The 17,983-nt window shown below is 40.5% G+C and overlaps 1 protein-coding gene across 3 annotated transcripts; it reads left to right on the forward strand.

Moving 5' to 3' along the window:
- Positions 1-504: 504 nt before the first annotated feature.
- On the forward strand, positions 505-16,565 carry FAM110C (family with sequence similarity 110 member C). Of its 3 annotated transcripts, none has more exons than XM_081325590.1 (2): positions 505-1,889; positions 15,071-16,565. In XM_081325590.1, exon 1 carries the CDS (start codon positions 787-789, stop codon positions 1,858-1,860), a length of 1,074 nt encoding a protein of 357 aa, XP_081181716.1. In that variant the 5' UTR covers positions 505-786; the 3' UTR covers positions 1,861-1,889; positions 15,071-16,565. The 3 variants fall into 3 exon arrangements, with proteins under 3 accessions (XP_081181716.1, XP_081181717.1, XP_081181715.1); XM_081325591.1 differs by lacking the exon at positions 15,071-16,565 and adding an exon at positions 11,550-11,561; XM_081325589.1 differs by having other exon boundaries at positions 508-1,889; positions 15,066-16,565.
- Positions 16,566-17,983: the final 1,418 nt, after the last annotated feature.

Here is a 17,983-nt window from a genome sequence, read left to right on the forward strand (position 1 = left end):
GCCTCGTGAGTTTCTTGGCAGATTCAAACTCGGAACTGGGAACTTCCGGCTTCGTAGCTCAGTTTCTTCATCGACATACACATCAGTACTCAAATCCAAGTTCATTGAACTTCCCTCCTCTCACCAATAGGGCTTTCAAGGTCATCACGGAAAAGACCACCTTATACATATCTACTGCAGGATCTTGGGCGTGTTTATTTTGTCCCTTGCGCCTCAATCTCTGCCAAAGAAAGCTCCTCTAGCACTTTTGTTCCCATTGGGCTTTTGCTGTTGCTGTAGGAGGAGGCAGAAGGAAGCTTATGTGTTGTTTCTTATTCTTTTTTTTTTAAAAAAAACCTCTTCATTAAGGCTCCCCCTTGCTTGAGGCAATGGAGTGTTGATGGTTTGAGACACTCCTCTAGCGTCAGTGAGTCATCTCCCTCCCGACTGATGTCAGAGAGGCCTTTTTGTGCTTCACGAGGATTGGCTGTGCCTGGCTCCTAGAGGCTGGCTCAGTGGAAAGGTGAATGTGCAAAGAAGCAGCTGTGGAGGGGTGTGTACTCATGCATGTGTGCAGTTAGAGAGTCTCGGCAGCAGGCACAGACAGTTGGGCTTGGCCAGAGCAGAAGGTGTTTTGCTTTGTTTGGAAAGCACTGAGAGGGAGACAGCAACAGGGGCTGGCTGCTTGTGAGAGGCTCCTTGGATTGCTTATCCCAGAAGAATCAGAAAGGAGGAGGAGGAGCTTTGATTTTTTCTTTCTCCCCCCCCCCCCGAAGTGCAAATCAGCGTGGAACACCTGAGCCTGCTATGCCAACCGAACTCTCCCACATGGGGAGAATGCATGCCATCTCTGATTTCCCCTCCTCACTGACAGCACGGCTTCTCCACAAGGGTCCAGAACACCTTCGCAAGCAGATGGAGGCAGCCAACCCTAGCAGGAAGAGCGCCGTGGAAAGGTTGGCAGCAGATAAGGCCAAGTATGTGAAAAGCCAGCAAGTCATCAGCAGGAAGCAGGTGCCTGCCATCACCCTCAGCTCAACTTCGGAGAGCAGCAGTGAGACTTGCTCGGTGGAAAGCAAGAAGATTGAACTCTCGAGAGAGGAGAAGGACACGGCAGCCCAAGTTCCCAGGGCCACAGAACTGAGCCTGGCAGCCCAGCAGGGCGGTCCGCCCATTGTGAGGCGCAACAGTGGTAAAAGGCAGATCCGGCCAGATTCCTTGGTGATCTATCGTCAGAAATGTGAATTTGTCAGAGGTCAAAGCCAGGAGAATACTCGTGGGAATTTGGTCCGGAGGTTGTTCCAGGGTTCCTTCAAGGAAAAGCAGCTGTTTTCTGAGGTGTCCAAAGCAGTTCTCAAGGAAGAAACCGTTCCTGAAATGGAAGGGACTATCTTGGACAAAGACACAAGCCATAGTTATGATCTAGAAGGACAGAATTCATCCACAAAGGCAAACCCAATTCCCTTCCTGGTCAGCAGATGCAAAACTGCCCTAAATGTGACTTCATCACCTTATGACCTAAAGGAGATGAGATCGAAAGGTCTTCAAAGATCTCAGTCAGATATCAGTTCACGATATTCAAAATCCTTCTCTGAATTTGACACTTTCTTTAAGAACTGTGGCCTTGCACCTGAGGTAATAAAAGATTTAGGCCAAGATAATTCAGACAATTTCTCATTCCATCTGCACAGCATCAGCGGGGCAGCTTCTGAAAGTGACTTCACAAGACACAGCGATGAAGATGGACTCCTGGAGGAAGAGCTCACGGAACAGGGGCCTAGTGGCACCTCTGTGGTTGAACGCAATGCTCGGATAATCAAGTGGCTGTACATGTGCAAGAAAGCCAAAGAGGCTAATGTGATGATGCAGGACTTTGCATAAGGACTGCTTCCTTTCATAGAGACACTCAGGTCAGTGTAACACGAATGCATGTGTGCAAAGTGTATCTGTGCACCTTTGATATCACTGTGCATAGCTATGAATATACAGAATAAGTTTCTCTCCTTTTTACCTCTGCAGCTTCGTGGAGTAAGGGATGGGGAAATTGTCTTTAATATATAAATATATTTAATATATAAAGAATTATGGGCATAACATACGGTACCAGTTTTGATAATTCTTCCCTTTGGGCCTTCCGTAATTTTATAATGGTAAATGTTTCCAGAAAGTTACAGCTGGTTACTGTTTCTTTTATGAAAGATTCCACTGTTTGAGCTGACCTTTAGAAAGTCATGGACTTTGCTAAGGAGAAATGAGAACCACCAAAGAAATTTAAAGTCAATATTTACACATCATGTCTGTCCTCTGACTGGCAAATAGCTTATTTACAGCAGGTTGGGCCATGATAACAAAAAGCCTAGCCATTTGCTCAAGCCTTCATTTTATCTAATTAAGATAAACTGGCACACACTTTGTCCTTTGCAGAATGGGACCTGTCAATTTCATCATCCCTCTACTATCCTCTTTCTTATTTATCCCTTTTAAGTTATGGCAAATAAGAAACCTTTGTGTGCTTCCTTTTTCCCCACTGTATTTCATTTGATAAGCCTTCCTCTTACGTCACAACATAACAGGTTCCGCAGCTATTTCCTGGCATTTCTCATTTTCCATTCTGTTGAGGAGTGAGTGGGATATCTCTTGATGTTTCATTCTATTTATTGCCTTTCGCCTCAATTTGACTGAAATTGGATACACAACTGCATCCGTGCAAAAAGGAGGGCTTAAGTATTAGGGCTGCAAACTTTCTTCAGGGTTGTTGTTGATTCAGCTGGTGCCCCAATAAATCTAAAAGGACTGGTTCCCAGTCAAACGGGAAATGGACAGCATGATGTAATATGGTCTTGGGCACAGTTTCCTAGGAAGTAGGATACAGTGCATCCATAAGATTTACTTCTCACCAAATATACTTAGCATTTGGACTTTGCAATGGCTTTGTGGCTGGACATTTTAAAAACATCACTTACTGAAAAGTTGTGTAGGAGTCAGAAGATCCATTCACAAACTTGAACCTTTGATATACTGTAATTGATTTGGCAGTTTCCCCATCCTTCACTGAACTTTAAGCATTGACCCAGAATTTAACAATTGGTACATCAAGGCAAAAAACAACAAAAAAACAACAACCCCAAGCTGTTTCAATCAGTTGCAACGGCTAAATGATCATACATATGAGATAGAATCCCTCGTGCAGTTGAAATAAATGGAAATTAAGAGATTTACACTCCTTGAAGGAAGTGTGCTATTGTGCATGGGACACTTTGCATGGGCTATGACTACTCTACTCTTCAACAGCTAGGGATGTGCTCATGTTTTTCTAAATGGTGTTTACTGGAAACACAGAGTATTGACTGGCTGTCCCAAATGCAGTCATCGAATACTGATACTTACCACTTGGAGCAGCAGTGTTTCTGGTTAAACATACTGAGATTAAATAAGGTAGTTTACCAAATAAACGTACAAAGTAAAAGACATCAGTTAGCATCTATCGGCCAAGAGAGATCAATCAGTTGACGCGCCCTTGAGCCATAGCTAATCTAGCCATAATAATCTGTTCTGATGCTAGGCACATCATAAAATGCGATGCATGCAAAAATATATTTACTGTAGGTCAAATAGTGAGGTAAGTGTATTGTACATTATAAGCAACCAAGCCCTACATACATCTTTGGAAGGGCAAGTGTCTTGGTCAGGATCATTCCGAGATAACATGTTACTTGAAGTAAGTCTCAGATGGCATTTCCTTCTGAAAACTGAGCAAGCAATGTTGACACGAAGCAGAAATGCTTGGGAGAGAAAACACAGCAACAACCAAATAAATAATGAATAATTTGCTGCTCTGTTCAAGGAGGTTATCTCCCTGCCTAATTATAAGGTAGGCATTGTCTAGCTAGACTCTAGAGCCATCTTAGCTGAGGTTCAAGCACTAAGGAATTTGCATTTGGTTAAGACATGATAGTGTTTGTTCATGAAGAAATGATCCCACAGCTTAACAGAGAAGTCCTTGCTGTATCACCCGGAGCGGTTTTGTTTAAAGAGAAAAAGATTTGATAACATCTGAATAGAAAACCAAGGTTTTAATTATTCACTAGTACTTCATTCTTAGCAGAAGGAAAATAAGTGAAATTTGATTTCCTTGATTTTTTTTAAAAAAGCATGACAATATAAATCTCTTTATTTTTCATCACAGGAAAATAGCAAAGTAGTTACATCCACTTACGTTCCCATTTTTATCTCAGAAAATAATAAGCCTACACCAACTCAACCTCTATGTATTTGATGATTGTCTCCTATCAGACAGTCTTATGAGTCCAATCCCCTAGACTGGCTATGCTTCAGCCAAAAAACAGAAATTAAATTAAAATAAAAACTAAAAAATGCACATGCATCTCTCACATACTATATACATTGGAAAGGTTGTTTTTTTAAAAAAAACAACCAAAGAAAATCTTTGGTGTTTTATGGGGAACAGCTTTGGAAAGAGTTCATAGAATACAGGGTGGAAAAAGTCTAGACCAGTGTTTTTCAAACTAGGCAAGTTTAAGATGTGTGGACTTCAACTCTCAGAACTCTTCAGCCAGTATGGAGTTGAAGACCACACATTTTAAAATTGCCAAGTTTGAAAAACACTGCTCTAGAAGAAATAATACAAAGAAACTTTCATGGGTTCATTTGTAAGGAAACACCATTGAATTCAAGAAGATTGGCTTCCAACTTCTTTTTACTCATCTTTCCACTCAAACATACAGTTTCCGGAATAGTGCTGCTGCTGAGGGGGGAAAAAATCATTTGTTTGTTTGAGTTTTATCGTATTTTGTATTATTTAAGACTCCTTTCACTTTCCATTTTTCACAACAACAACAACCCTGAGTTGGGTTGGGCTGAGAGAGAGTAACTGGCCCAATGTCACCCAGCTGGCTTCCTGCCTAAGGCAGAATTAGAACTCATAGTTTCCTGGCTTTTAGGCTAGCACCTTAATCACTTAGGCCAAACTGGCTCAATTACATTAATACAGTCTGAGAAAATATTTCTCTGAACAGAAGACTCTTGACAGTCTTATGTTTGGAAAATGACAGACCTCATGTTAAGCTATGATTTGTTTAATAAGTCACAATCATCTGATACAGTATATTTACAAGCAACTACAGGTATCCTCAGGTTACAGTGGCAATTGGGACTGAAATTTCTTTGCTAAGCTGCATGGTTGTAAAGTGGCAATAGCAATATCAGCAGTTTTGTTGCTGTCATTAAGTGAAGACCTCACTGGTTTTTATCCTGTTCGTATAGTTAGACTTGTTTAAATGAAAGTATGTTCTTGTCAATCAGAAGGTCGGCAGTTTGGCGGGTCAAATCCCGAGTGCCGCGTAACAGAGTGAGCGCCTGTTACTCGTCCCAGCTTCTGCCAACCTAGCAGTTCGAAAGCACGTAAAAATGCAAGTAGAAAAATAGGGACCACTACGGTGGGAAGGTAACAGCGTTCCGTGCGCCTTTGGCGTCTAGTCATGCCGGCCACATGACCACGGAGACATCCTCGGACAAGCGCTGGCTCTTTGGCTTTGAAACGGAGATGAGCACCGGCCCCTAGAGTTGGAAATGACTAGCACGCATGTGCGGGGGAACCTTTACCTTTACCTTTTATGTCTCCAAATGGCCCTAAAAAAAAGAGTGTTCTTACTTGAAAATCTGCAGGGCAGAATTGAGAATTTACCAGGAAAAAGTAAGATGAAAAAAAAATCCATCTATAACAGAGGCCTGATCAATGGTTCTTTCTTTAACTTATCCTTGGAAATATATAAATTAGTTAGGAGGCTGAGCTGGGTGAGTAGCAACTTTTCTAAAACCGGATCTGCTACATTGGGAAAAGAACACCAACAGATGAGAGAAAGGAACACACAGGTTTTGCCCAGGTTCGCCTGGTGCGCCAGTTGCGACCCTACCGGGACCGAGATGCCCTACGCACAGTCACTCATGCGCTCGTGACCTCCCGTTTAGACTACTGCAACGCTCTCTACATGGGGCTGCCCTTGAGGACCACCCGGAGGCTTCAGCTGGCGCAGAATGCAGCTGCGCGGGTTGTGATGGGGGTTTCCCGATACTCCCACATAACACCTCTGCTCCGCAAGCTGCATTGGCTTCCGGTTGCCCTCCGGGTGAGATTCAAGGTGCTGGTGATGACCTATAAAGCCCTAAATGGCTTGGGTCCGGGATATCTGAGGGAACACCTGCTGCCGGCATCAAGTTCCCTTCATCCTGTGCGCTCCCACATGGAGGGCCTTCTCAGGGTGCCGCCGGTAAAAGACTGCCGGCGGATAACACCCAGGAGGAGGGCCTTCTCAGTGGGTGCGCCTGCCCTTTGGAACCAACTGCCTGTGGAGCTTAGGACTGCCCCCGACCTTCAGTCATTCCGCTGGGACCTGAAGACCTGGCTCTTTGAGCTTTCCGGCCCAGGCTGAGAGTTTTTAAATGGGGTTTTATATTTGTTCAGGGATTAAATTTAATTATTTTAACTGTCTTTAACTTTTGTATTGTATTGACGTTTTTAAATACTTTGTAAACCGCCCTGAGTCCTATGGGAAAAGGGTGGTATATAAATTCAATAAACTAACTAACTAACTAACTAACTAAGATAAGTCAGCCAGTTCAGATGATAGCTTCAGAATGAAATCTCCATCCCATCCTTTAAACTGACACTAGTAGTGAAGGAAGCCTAGCTGCAGGAGAGAAAGCAGTAAAGGAGATCTTGGGACCAAAAATTGGTTTAGGAGGAGGGCTGGTTTCACAGACTTGACCTTGAAGACTTGGCTAAATCCTAGAGTGGAAGGCAGGTGTTTTGGTGTTTGGGGTATTTGCTGGCTAATCCAAAACACCATCAAAAGCCATCTAGGGAGCATGATAAAGAATGAGGCATCTTTCCCACAATCTTTCTTATTTGTCCCCATCTCCCTTCACGGAAAGATATATCAAAAATGGCCTTCTCCAAAGTTAAATCTTCCTCAAATTTTCAAACTCTCCAGATTTTTGGCTAGGAGAAACACATTGTAAAGGACGTCAGGTTGAAAACAATTGAATTGTTTGCTCTGTTTTGCCCAAAAGATTGGGATTTCTACATGGAGAGACAGTTTGGTCTAGTGGTTAAAGCAACAGGCTAGAAAGTGTGAGTTCACGTTTGCTTTAGCCATGAAAAGCCAGTTGGGTGACTTTGGGCCAAGTTTTTCTCTCTCATTCTCTCTCTCCCCGACCCACCTCACAGGGTTATTGTGGTGGGGAAAATCTGTTGGATAGATTCACTGACTTGGGTTGTTTATAAAATCATAAAGGTGGGATACAAATAAAAATAAATATAGCTGATTCTTAGCTTTTCTAAAATATTTGAAACAGGAAAGCCTTCTTCCCTAACCAGTGCTTGAGGGTAGCAGCTTGGAAAGGATGTGGAAAAGGAAATATGGTGGTGATGGAAAGGGAATGGCTAAGAATTTTATTTTTAAATTTGCTTGTCAAATCAAGTTTTGTCCCCCTATGATTGGTATATGCTACAGTTACAGATTTGAGGCTGGAAATAATCATAGACACTTTATTATGAAGCTCCTCTGGATATAGAATTTTGCAAGCATTTAAAAGATTCTAAAGGCAGACCCCAGGGAAAAGATGTATGCATTGCAATAATCCATAATTGACTTAACCATGGTTTGTTAATTGAGCCACAAAGGGCTGAGTTCCCATAATATGCTAAGATGTCCACCATATTATGCAATCCACAATGGTTAAGTCACACTTCACACTATGCTAAAACCAAACAAACCATATTTTGGCTTAGCATAATGTGTGAATCTAGTCTGTAAATAACTCTGAGAGCTAGTACTATCAAAAGAACAGCTCAAAATAGCAATGTTTTGAGAATATTGTTGGTAGCTAATTTCACTGTGTCCTTCAAAATATCAGAAGAGAGATTTTTTATCTTTGTTAATTTAGAATAGTTTAGAATAGTTCTTTGCACTGAAGAATTCAATGGCAAATCCTTTACAAAGTGCCCAGTTTGTAATTCATTGTTATAGTATTTATACAATTCATTAGTCAGAGGATGAGTTGTAAGGAGGCTACTGAATCGTATATTTACAGTCCTGTAATCCAGGCCTAGTTCTGTAATGCTAGGTACTTCCTGCTATGAAATAATACATCCTTGATTTCCTGCAAATATTGGCTTTTTTCCAAAAAGTAAACACAGTTGCCTGTACCTGTTAATAATTTTCTTGGTTGCTTCATTTTTAAAGAAACATAACCAACAGACCAGATTATCAATGTGGTTAGAGAATGAGTGCAGATTAAAACAACATACTGGAGCAGTAGACTACTTTTAACTTTGTTAGCAAGGTCTATGTGTAAGTGGCCTCATTGTAGACAGTTGGGGTGAAGATGCCTGAAGTATTCCAGTAGAATTTCTTTACATGCTTAAGGTCTTGACATCCTCATTCCCTGTAAGATTTTGCAAATTTCATTTCTCTCTATGCTGCTTGTATAATACTGTATAATTAATTTAAACTTGTAGCAGTAATTCTTTAAACTAACAGAACAAAGTACTGTTAGTACTTTAATAAATCAAGCTTGCAATTTTAATATAGGACGAAGATGGAGATGTGATTCCCTCTAAGTATGATTAGAACCCCATCTTTCCTCTCACCCAGCAAATCATTAAGTATGACAGGGATGTGGGTAGAAACCAACGAATTCTGGAGAATCACAAGTCCCCCCCCCCGATTGATGCAATAAGAAAACATTTCTATAGAGTCATACCGAGCCAAAATATAGTTACACCTATCATGCCAACAGATAAAGCATGGTTCGTACAGATAGTTTGTATCCCCACATGCCCCTAACTCTGGCCCCCAAAACTTCTGGCATCTTTTTTTCTGCCTTGGTCCCTCATGAAGCTTCATCTCATTCCAGCCTATGAGTGAGTCTGGGGTAGGAGAAACTCAACAAGTCACATTGTTCAACCTGTGTTGCTCACCCAAAATCAGGACGTTTGTGTCAGCAGTACAAGGTATGACTCTGCAGGAAGTACATTACAACTATACTTTGCTGAGAAGTCTGCCTGCTTTTTCCCATCCCTCCCTTTTACTTGTACCCTAGGGAAATTATAGGGTAACCAGTCTAAGTGTTTTTGTAGCACTTTCCTTTCTTCCTGGGTGCAATGCAGCTTTAGTACTTGCTCTTGTCATGTTGTCCTCGGGATGCAGAGTTACTGAATAACAGAGTTGGAAGAGACCTTGGAGGTCTTCTAGTCCAACCCTCTGCTCAGGGACAAGTGGCTGTCCAGTCTCTTCTTAAAAATCTCCAATATTGGAGCATCCACAAGTTCTGAAGGCAAGTCATTCCACTGATTAATTGTTCAGGAAATTTCTCCTTAGGATGCCTTCTCCAAGGTCAGCCCCATGGCTCCCTACAATTCATCAAAGCTTCACAACATATAGAAGAAGAGGGACTGGAAATAGGAGAAGATTTCACACCAGCATAGTTTTCTGCCACCAAAAGAATGGGAGGATGGCACTTCATCTCAACAATGAGGAAAGGCCCAGAAGGTGATTATAGTGAGCCACTACTCAGTCCCAATCTATTCAATTATACTTAACATCACATCAGTGTTATATAGATTATCCTTGACTTACCGCCATACATTTAGTGACAGTTCGAAGTTACAACACTACTGAAACAAATGTGACTTCTGATCGTTTTTTCACATTTCAGACCATTGCAGCATCCCTCCATGGTTATGTTATCAAAATTCAGATGCTTGGCAACTGACTTGTATTTGTGACGGTTGCAATGTCCTGGGGTCATGTGATAACCTTTTGCAAACTTCTGACAAGCGAAGTCAATGGGGAAGCCAGATTCCCATAACAACCATATTACCAACTCAACAACTGCAGTCATTCATTTAACAACTGTGGCAAGAAAAGTCGTAAAATGGGGCAAAACTCACTTAACAAATGTCTTGGTTAGCAACAGAAGTATTGGGCTTAATTGTGATCAGGGCTACTGTACTTTTATCTAGCAACTGACTTTTAAGTTGTGTTACAATTACTGTTTATCAACTGGTGAGCTACATGTGGAAAGCCAATGGTTTCTATTGATTTGTCAAACAATGAAGAATAGCAGTTAGCACTTAGCTTTATATACCGCTTCACAGGGCTTTACAGCCCTCTCCAAGCAGTTTACAGAGTCAGCATATTATCCCCAACAATCTGGGTCCTCATTGTAATGACCTTGGAAGGATGGAAGGCTGAGTCAACCATGAACCAGTCCGGAGAAAATACTACCATTATCCTGTTTCCCTTGGGTTTCTTTTTATGACTTTTTGATATGTAGACCGGGTGCTCCACCCAACACATAGATATATATTTTCCCTGGCCTCTACTGACAGGAGTGAGGGGGAGCCTGTGGCCTAAAGGTTAATATGGCTGCCTAACATACAAGCTGCCCAGGTTTGAATCCTAGAGGGATAAGACTAGCTGATGAGAGCTAAAGGGCTTGAAATAGCTACAGTATACTAGTCTCCCTTTAACTCTTCGTCAGTCATTGCTGCTATTCTCCATGGAGATTAAAAAAAAACCCAGAAAGGAATGGGAAATAGGGTTAAAGAGATGAGATAGAAAAAAAAGAAAACAACATAAATCTCTGTTAACAGATCAACTGGAGGTATTGCCCATTATTCCCAATAGTCCATTAAGTTGGAGACTACACCATCCACAGATGCAACAGTTGAAATTGGAAGAAATTCCTGTTATGTTCTGTAATAACATAAATATAACAAGAATTTCTTCCACTGAATTCAAAGTATACTAAATCAAGTTTCTTCTGTATAGCTAAAGTATTATACAACATTCACTCTACATCATTATAGCTTCCTATAATTGCAGACCATCCTTCTTTTCACACATTTATATGTTGTCTTTGGTCTTCAAACTCCTCACATTTCTTTTTTTTTAGGATCTCATCAATGTCATGAGAGGGGGCCTCCTCTTCATATATTTGTTTTATAACTTGATTCTCAATCACTGTCTTTGTGTGATCAAATCACTTCAATGTGCTGCTTTTCATACTGTTCACTAACTTTTATTTAATTCACATTCTTTCACACCTAATCATTCTTGAATCTATGTCTTCTTATTTAACCACACATATTTCATATGTACCCTCTAGATTCTCTTTAATACAAAAAAGTTCTTACCTCCATATATTTCACATTGACATGTTGAACAACAAAAAACACTTGTATCAGATTTTGCTCACTGTTATTTCTTGTTCCCTTTCCTTCAGGATTCTGTCAAATAACTTTCCAGAAACATTTAATAAACTAATCAATCCCCTTGCAGTTTTGATACTCTCTCTTAATGGCATTCTTCCAATCATTAGCCATGGATGCATTCTTCAGACGCATGTCAAACAACCATTCCAGGTGGAAATCACTTTCATATTTTAAATTTTTCCAGTATTATTATGAACACCTGCAGCCTTGCCACTTTTTAAACTTTCTTACAAAATTTTTGTGTTTTTTTTTCTTTATTTTTTAAAATTAGATACTAAAGACCAAATTTTGATCACATGACCTTGGGGATGCTGCAACAGTGAAAAGCGGGAAAAATGTTCATAATTCACTTTCTTCAGTGTTGTTGTAAGTTCAAACGGTCACTAAACAAATGGTTGTAAATCGAGGATTACCTATATCAGACATGTCAAACACAAGGCCCGGGGGCCGGATCCGGCCCGCGAAGTGGTTTCATGCGGCCCGCGAAGCCATCCTCGAAACAGTGAGGGAACGGCCCCCACTGCCTTGGCCCTGGCCCAGAGACCCTCCTCCCGCCAGAGACCCTCAGATCTGTCCCACTCCTGCCCAGGCCCCCATAGGCACCCTTGATGCGAACGATGTAGAGCTGGCCACGCCCACCCAGTAGGCCATACGCACTCTAGCCACGCCCACCCAGTAGGCCACACCCACCCAGCCCCCTGAGGGCAACTGCAATGCTGATGCGGCCCTCAATGAAATTGAGTTTGACACCCCTGACCTATATGGTAAAAATAATCCAGTACATGCATTCACTGACTAGTTGAAGAACACTTTTTCTTTCTTTCTTCCAGGTCTATCCAACGCCAAGATAGTAGACAATGGTTAAATTTATGCTCATAGAGGAAGTCAGATAAGGAAGTCAGTGCTGCAATAATTTTGCATGAATGCTCCTGAAATTAGAATAATTCATGGAGCTATAAACATATCACTGTATAAAGTTTGTAATCACTATTATGTATTCAGCTGGTATAGTCTGTCTTTATGTTGAATACTGGTGAGTTAGGCCAGGAGACATTTTCTTGTTGTGTCTGCTGGAAATGGAATCTATAAATGCAGAAATTCAGGCATATCTCATCCAGTGGATGCTAAGCTTCTATCTGTAAGGGAGCTATTAACTTGTAGTTAAAGCAGCTTTCTTGCCAATACCTGCTAAATTCTGTCTGGCAGCAATTACCCACAAAGAATTAGTGGGTGCTGGCCCCACCTACTCCAGGCTCACTTCATTCTGCCTTTTCACTACTAAAGTTCAGTGGGTTCTTGTGTTGTGGCCTAAACATTTTCTTTCAAAAACTGAAGGGACAAAGGAGACAATCCCACTGAGAACAAAAGACAAGCTCCTCTTACGTACATTCATCTGGCTTTGACCTGAAAAAAGCTTTAAACTTTATGGTGTGGAAGGAGTTGGCTTGTATAGTTACCTAGTATTGCTTGAAGATGAGCAATGTGGGGTGTGCCACCTTTGAAAAAGGAAAGTGGGAAACTTAGCAGTGTTTGTGTCTGGGCAGATACAGGTTAGTCTTTGACATACGACCAAAATTTCTGTTGCTAATCAAGACAGTTGTTAAGTGTGTTTTGCCTCTTTTTATGACCTTTCCTGCCACAATTGTTAAGTGAATCACTGCAGTTGTTAAATTAGTAACGTGATTGTTAAGTGAATATGGCTTCCCCCACTGACTTTGCTTGTCAAAAGGTCACAAAAGGTGATCACATGACCCCGGGACACTGCAACTATCATAAATATGAGCATCCCGTGGGGATGCTGCAACAGTCATAAGGGTAAAAAATGATCATGTCACTTTTTTCAGTGCAGTTATAACAGGTCACTAAGTGAACTGTTATAAGTCGAGGACTACCTGTATCCTCCTGTATGCTATGGTTTCTGAGAGAATAGCTTCTTCTCAAAAGTTGCTCTCTTAATGGATCAGAACTTGCTTAATCATGAACTTTTTATATTTACCACTTAATTTTTTTTATGGGGCTTTCTTGTCAGCATGAATAAATCAAACAGATACTGGCAAAACTGTAAATCTGTGTCGCTCAAGGGCTATTCATTAATGAGATTGACATAAATAAAGCATTCGGGTTTTGTTTCGGTTTTAAAGAAAGAAATTACATTTTATAAGAAAAGGCTGCCTGTAAAGATAAATTAAAGTCTTTCTCTAACGCTTTCTATTCTGTTGGTTTCCATAACATTATCTGATATCTGTCTGTTGTATACTCATTTACTTGTTAGATCTCTCTCCTTCAATTGCTCATGGCAGCCCAAGTAGGATTTCTTCCCCTCCCCCCATCTTTCTCAGGACCACAACTCTGTGAAGAAGGTGGGCTGACTATCTGCCTAAAATTAGTCAATGAAACCTTCATAACTCAGAATACACCAAAACCTGGGAGTTTTTGGTCCCGGTCCACCACCGTAACACTGGATCTTAGACTGATGAAGAGAGCAATTGGGAAATATTGGGCACTTCTGGGAAAGCTGTTTTTCCAGCGACTCAAAAGCATGAAGGCAACTTAGTTACTATGATAAAAGTGTAATGAAAATATGGACTTGGTATACGTATCTGATTCTCACAGTACGATGGGTGGATCTTGAGCTTTTCTACCATGATTTGTACGATGCCAAGTGCAATGAATTTATAGGTTTATTAGCTCCTCTTATTATTAGTTTATTATATTTTATACAGTGCTTTTTTGCCGGAACTCACACACGACATACAACCCGCCTTGTCTACCCTACAAGGTTTACCTTTGTAGTTGGGAAAAAAACCCCTTCAATTTTCAGTGTATGTAAAAGACTAGGATTTTGTTCAAAGCAACTCGGGAAAATTTGTTGAAAAAAGGTGCTGGAACTCCGTTCTGGTGCATTCTATGACATAAAAGCCCTGTTTTTATAAAAATATTTTATAGACTTTTTGTAAAAATGCATCCACTACATACGCATGACACAGGAGTTGCAGTTATGTGTCCTTTCTTTGATTGTTTTGTTGACGATCAAAGGGAATTGATGTGATTATTATTAGAGTATAGAGTACAAGCAGTATAACACACGTATACTGTTCAAAATAAGAACTGTGTAAATATATAGTATAAGCTGCAATTGTTTATAGTACAAACTTCAATTATTTATAGTAAGTAGAAATAGGTAGGAAAAAAAGAAAGGGAATATGGACAGAGGAATTGGATGTGATTTTTTTTGTTGCTTTGATTTCAGAAGTATAATCGTGAACCCCTTTCACTGAGGAGCAGTGGAGATAACAGAGTGACTTGTTTGTGGCAGGTGCTGTGTTCAAAAAAGAAGTTTAATACTGACTAACTCTTCTATTCAGATCTGATGATGCACAGGTGAAGTGAGCAGATCTCCTAATATTATGCTCACTAAGTCATGGAAAAATCTGGTTAAAGAAACTACCTGACTATAATGTACAGTAGCGGAAGAATATTAATTTGTATTGGATCTGAAGGCTCTTGAGATAGCATGGACATAGCATGGACTATGGGAAGTGGGAAAAGTTTCCATTCTAAAGTAACATTCTCCACACTTATTCTGGTTTGCAGTCAAGATAACAAGACCCTTATAATTTGTGATAAATTATAAGTTAATGAAATCCCTTGGTTTGCGATAAATGCAACAAACATGTGGAAATGAATATAAAAATGTTTCTCGGCATCCATCTGAATAAAGCACCTTAACACGGCAGAGTGTTAAGCATGCGAGCAATTCAATAAAACATCTTTCTCTTTTTTTCAGAATAGATACATTCAATGAAGACTGAACACAACAGAGAGTGGATTTACAGCAACCATTTCTCCCTTACTTCTTCACAGAGGAGCAGGAGAATCTTTATTGCTTCTTAAAGGATGAATTGAAACCTGAAGCTCAGACTTAAGAAATGGAAGCCAATGCTCCTTTACTGTGGTTATGAACAGAAAGCAAGAGTGATCTTGATTCATGCATGGACCTCTTTTGATGTACATTTTAATAACACAGCAGAAACCTAAAGTTAATTGTCTCTGAGAGATAATGTCATTGTTTCCAACAATGAAAAGCATAATTTCTGTATAAGAAATCTTCGTGTGTTTGTGTGTGTGTGTGTGTGTGTGTGTGCGTGCGTGCGTGTGTGCGTGTGGGTGGGTGGGTGCACTGTATGAAGAGTGAGAGAGGTACATGTCCACTTTTGTGGCTTGTATTTATAAGATGCTACTCTGATGGATATGGATGTATATTAACTTGTGGGACAAGTTAAATGTTTGGAAACAATTCTCTCCAAGATTCTGGTTTTAACTGCTCAGTTAATGTTTACAGTAGAATAGGTATGGTCTTCTATAAATATAGAAAGCTGCCTTTCAGTTAGGTAGATTCTATGTCTGACTATCTGTCTACCTACCTACCTGCCTACCTATCATCTCAGTAGTAATTGAGATGAAACATTACAGGAAGCCATAATAGTGATTTTGCCTGGGTTGAATATGTTGTGCAAACTCAGAACTCTGAGTTTGTGGACCTTAGTGCAATGCTTGAACTGCAAAGGGCTTTTAAAAAAAAAACACCTATAAGCATGAACCCTGCCAGTAGTACTGGCACCCACTCTAGGATTTCAGAGAGAAAAACTTCGTGGCACTGTCAAGGGGCCTACAGCACCATTGCTTGACCCAGAACCCTTCCTTCCTTTCCATTAGTTTAGAGTCTTAAAAAAATCACCCCAAAAGGTTCAGGATTGTCTCAGATTAGAAATAATGTCACCCCGGAGCTGCAACTGGTAATCCAATCCCATTTCTCATGTCTGCAAAGTAAGACTTTTATCTTGTATACTATATTCAGTTTTAATGTGCCCGGGTAAACAGTTGGCTCCCCCCCACACACACACAAATAATGGAATAGTGCTCGTTATTATAAAACAGCATTGCTTTTTTTTAATGGTATAAGTAGGTTGTACAGGCAGATGCCTGGTTTAAACAAGCCAGCGGGCATAGAGCTGTCTGGGGTTGTTAAAGTGTCTTTGAGAAGATTGGTTTCTGACTGTGGTTTTCCAAGTCTGTTCCTTTGCCACCCGGGAATCGCTGGCTGTCATTTCTGTAACAGCAAGCAAGTGCAAACATGTCTTTCTCTGCTCTTTCAGAAAGACTGCCTTGTTGGCATTCATATATAGCAAATGGCCATATCTGCCTGCCTACCTGTCTATCATCTATCTATATTTATCTCTAGTTATATCTATCTATCTATCTATCTATCTATCTATCTATCTATCTATTTATCTATCTATCTATCTATCTATCTATCTATCTATCTATCTATCTATCTATCTATCATCTATCCTAGATAAAAGAAAGAAAGAAAGAAAGAAAGAAAGAAAGAAAGAAAGAAAGAAAGAAAGAAAGAAAGAAAGAAAGAAAGAAAGAAAGAAAGACACTGAATAACCAAACTTAACTGCAGTCAAAATCAAAATTATTTTTTCTGCCTTAGAAAATGTAGGGCAGTTCTTACCAGGAAAATAGAGACTTGTCTGAACATTCCGCATTCCCCAAAGGTAGCAGCCCTTTTGTCTAAGGCTGGCATGCACAGACTGGAAATCAGGAACCCTTTCATGCTAACACAAACCAATCATACTCCTATAGTGGGAAAAGGTTCGGTCTGGGATTTCTCATTCTCCCGCAATATTCCTGACACTGTTTTGGGTTAGTAGCGAGCTAATACAAAAAGGGATCTCTTTTAAAAGATTATTCTCACTGCAGCTCCATACAATATAATATATTTTTCTCCCCCCACCCCCGAAATCTACTAGTTATGATAGTTTTGCAGGGTTGGAAACAGTCTGTCCCTAGAATCCAGCTACTGGGGACCATGAGTTGCACTCATTTCTTTCGGTATGCTTTACTGCAATGTGTGAATGCAGCCAATATGCTTTATAAACCTTATGGCACAGTAACACAAATCCAATGGCTGCATTGCTCTTTGTGAAGTCTGTTGAGGAAGGGTGGGCAAACTAGATCCCTTTACAACCTGTGGACTTCAACTCCCAGAATTCCTGAGCCATGTGGCTGGCTCAGGAATGCTGGGAGTTGAAGGCCACAGGTCATAAAGGGCTCATAGTTGCCCACCGCTGCTGTTGAACATTAGGGCTTGGGAAGGGTGGAGTTTCAGAGTTTTTTTAAAATTGAAATTAGATGAGCATCTGCAAGGATTTTTTTTTCTTCTCCTTCTGGTTAACCATGTCAGATTCTTAGTGACTGCATGGAGAAGCCCCTGCAGTTTTCTTGACAAGGTTTCTCAGAACTAGTTTGCTTTTGCCTCCATCTTAGGGCTAAGGGATGACCAGGTACTCATAGTATTCTTAAATCCGCCCCCTCCCAATTAATCTGTGAGGGGCATCTCTAGGGGCCCTAAAGGCCATCTTTTCATACCTTTTCATACCCTTAATTTACCTAATTAAATACAATCACCGTGACTGATTCAAGAAACCATGGTTAAACAAACCAAGGATTAATACATGAGAACATTTAGCCATCATATCTTGCCTGTGGATTTCCAGAGGTGATTGGTTGATCATTGCAGGAAATTGGATCCAAGTTTAGATAGGTATTTGTTCTGGTCATACAAATGTTAACTTTACCATTGATTAGTATAAAGTAATATATTAAAAATTACTTCAAATTCCATTTGTTGCTGCG

The sequence above is a fragment of the Vipera berus genome (genome assembly GCF_964194415.1).
Source record: "Vipera berus genome assembly, chromosome: 1".
NCBI lineage: Eukaryota > Metazoa > Chordata > Lepidosauria > Squamata > Viperidae > Vipera > Vipera berus.

What these genes read in the sequence shown, in the direction of transcription:
- FAM110C (XM_081325590.1), top strand. Translation starts at nt 787, where the DNA reads ATGCCAACCGAACTCTCCCACATGGGGAGAATGCATGCCATCTCTGAT.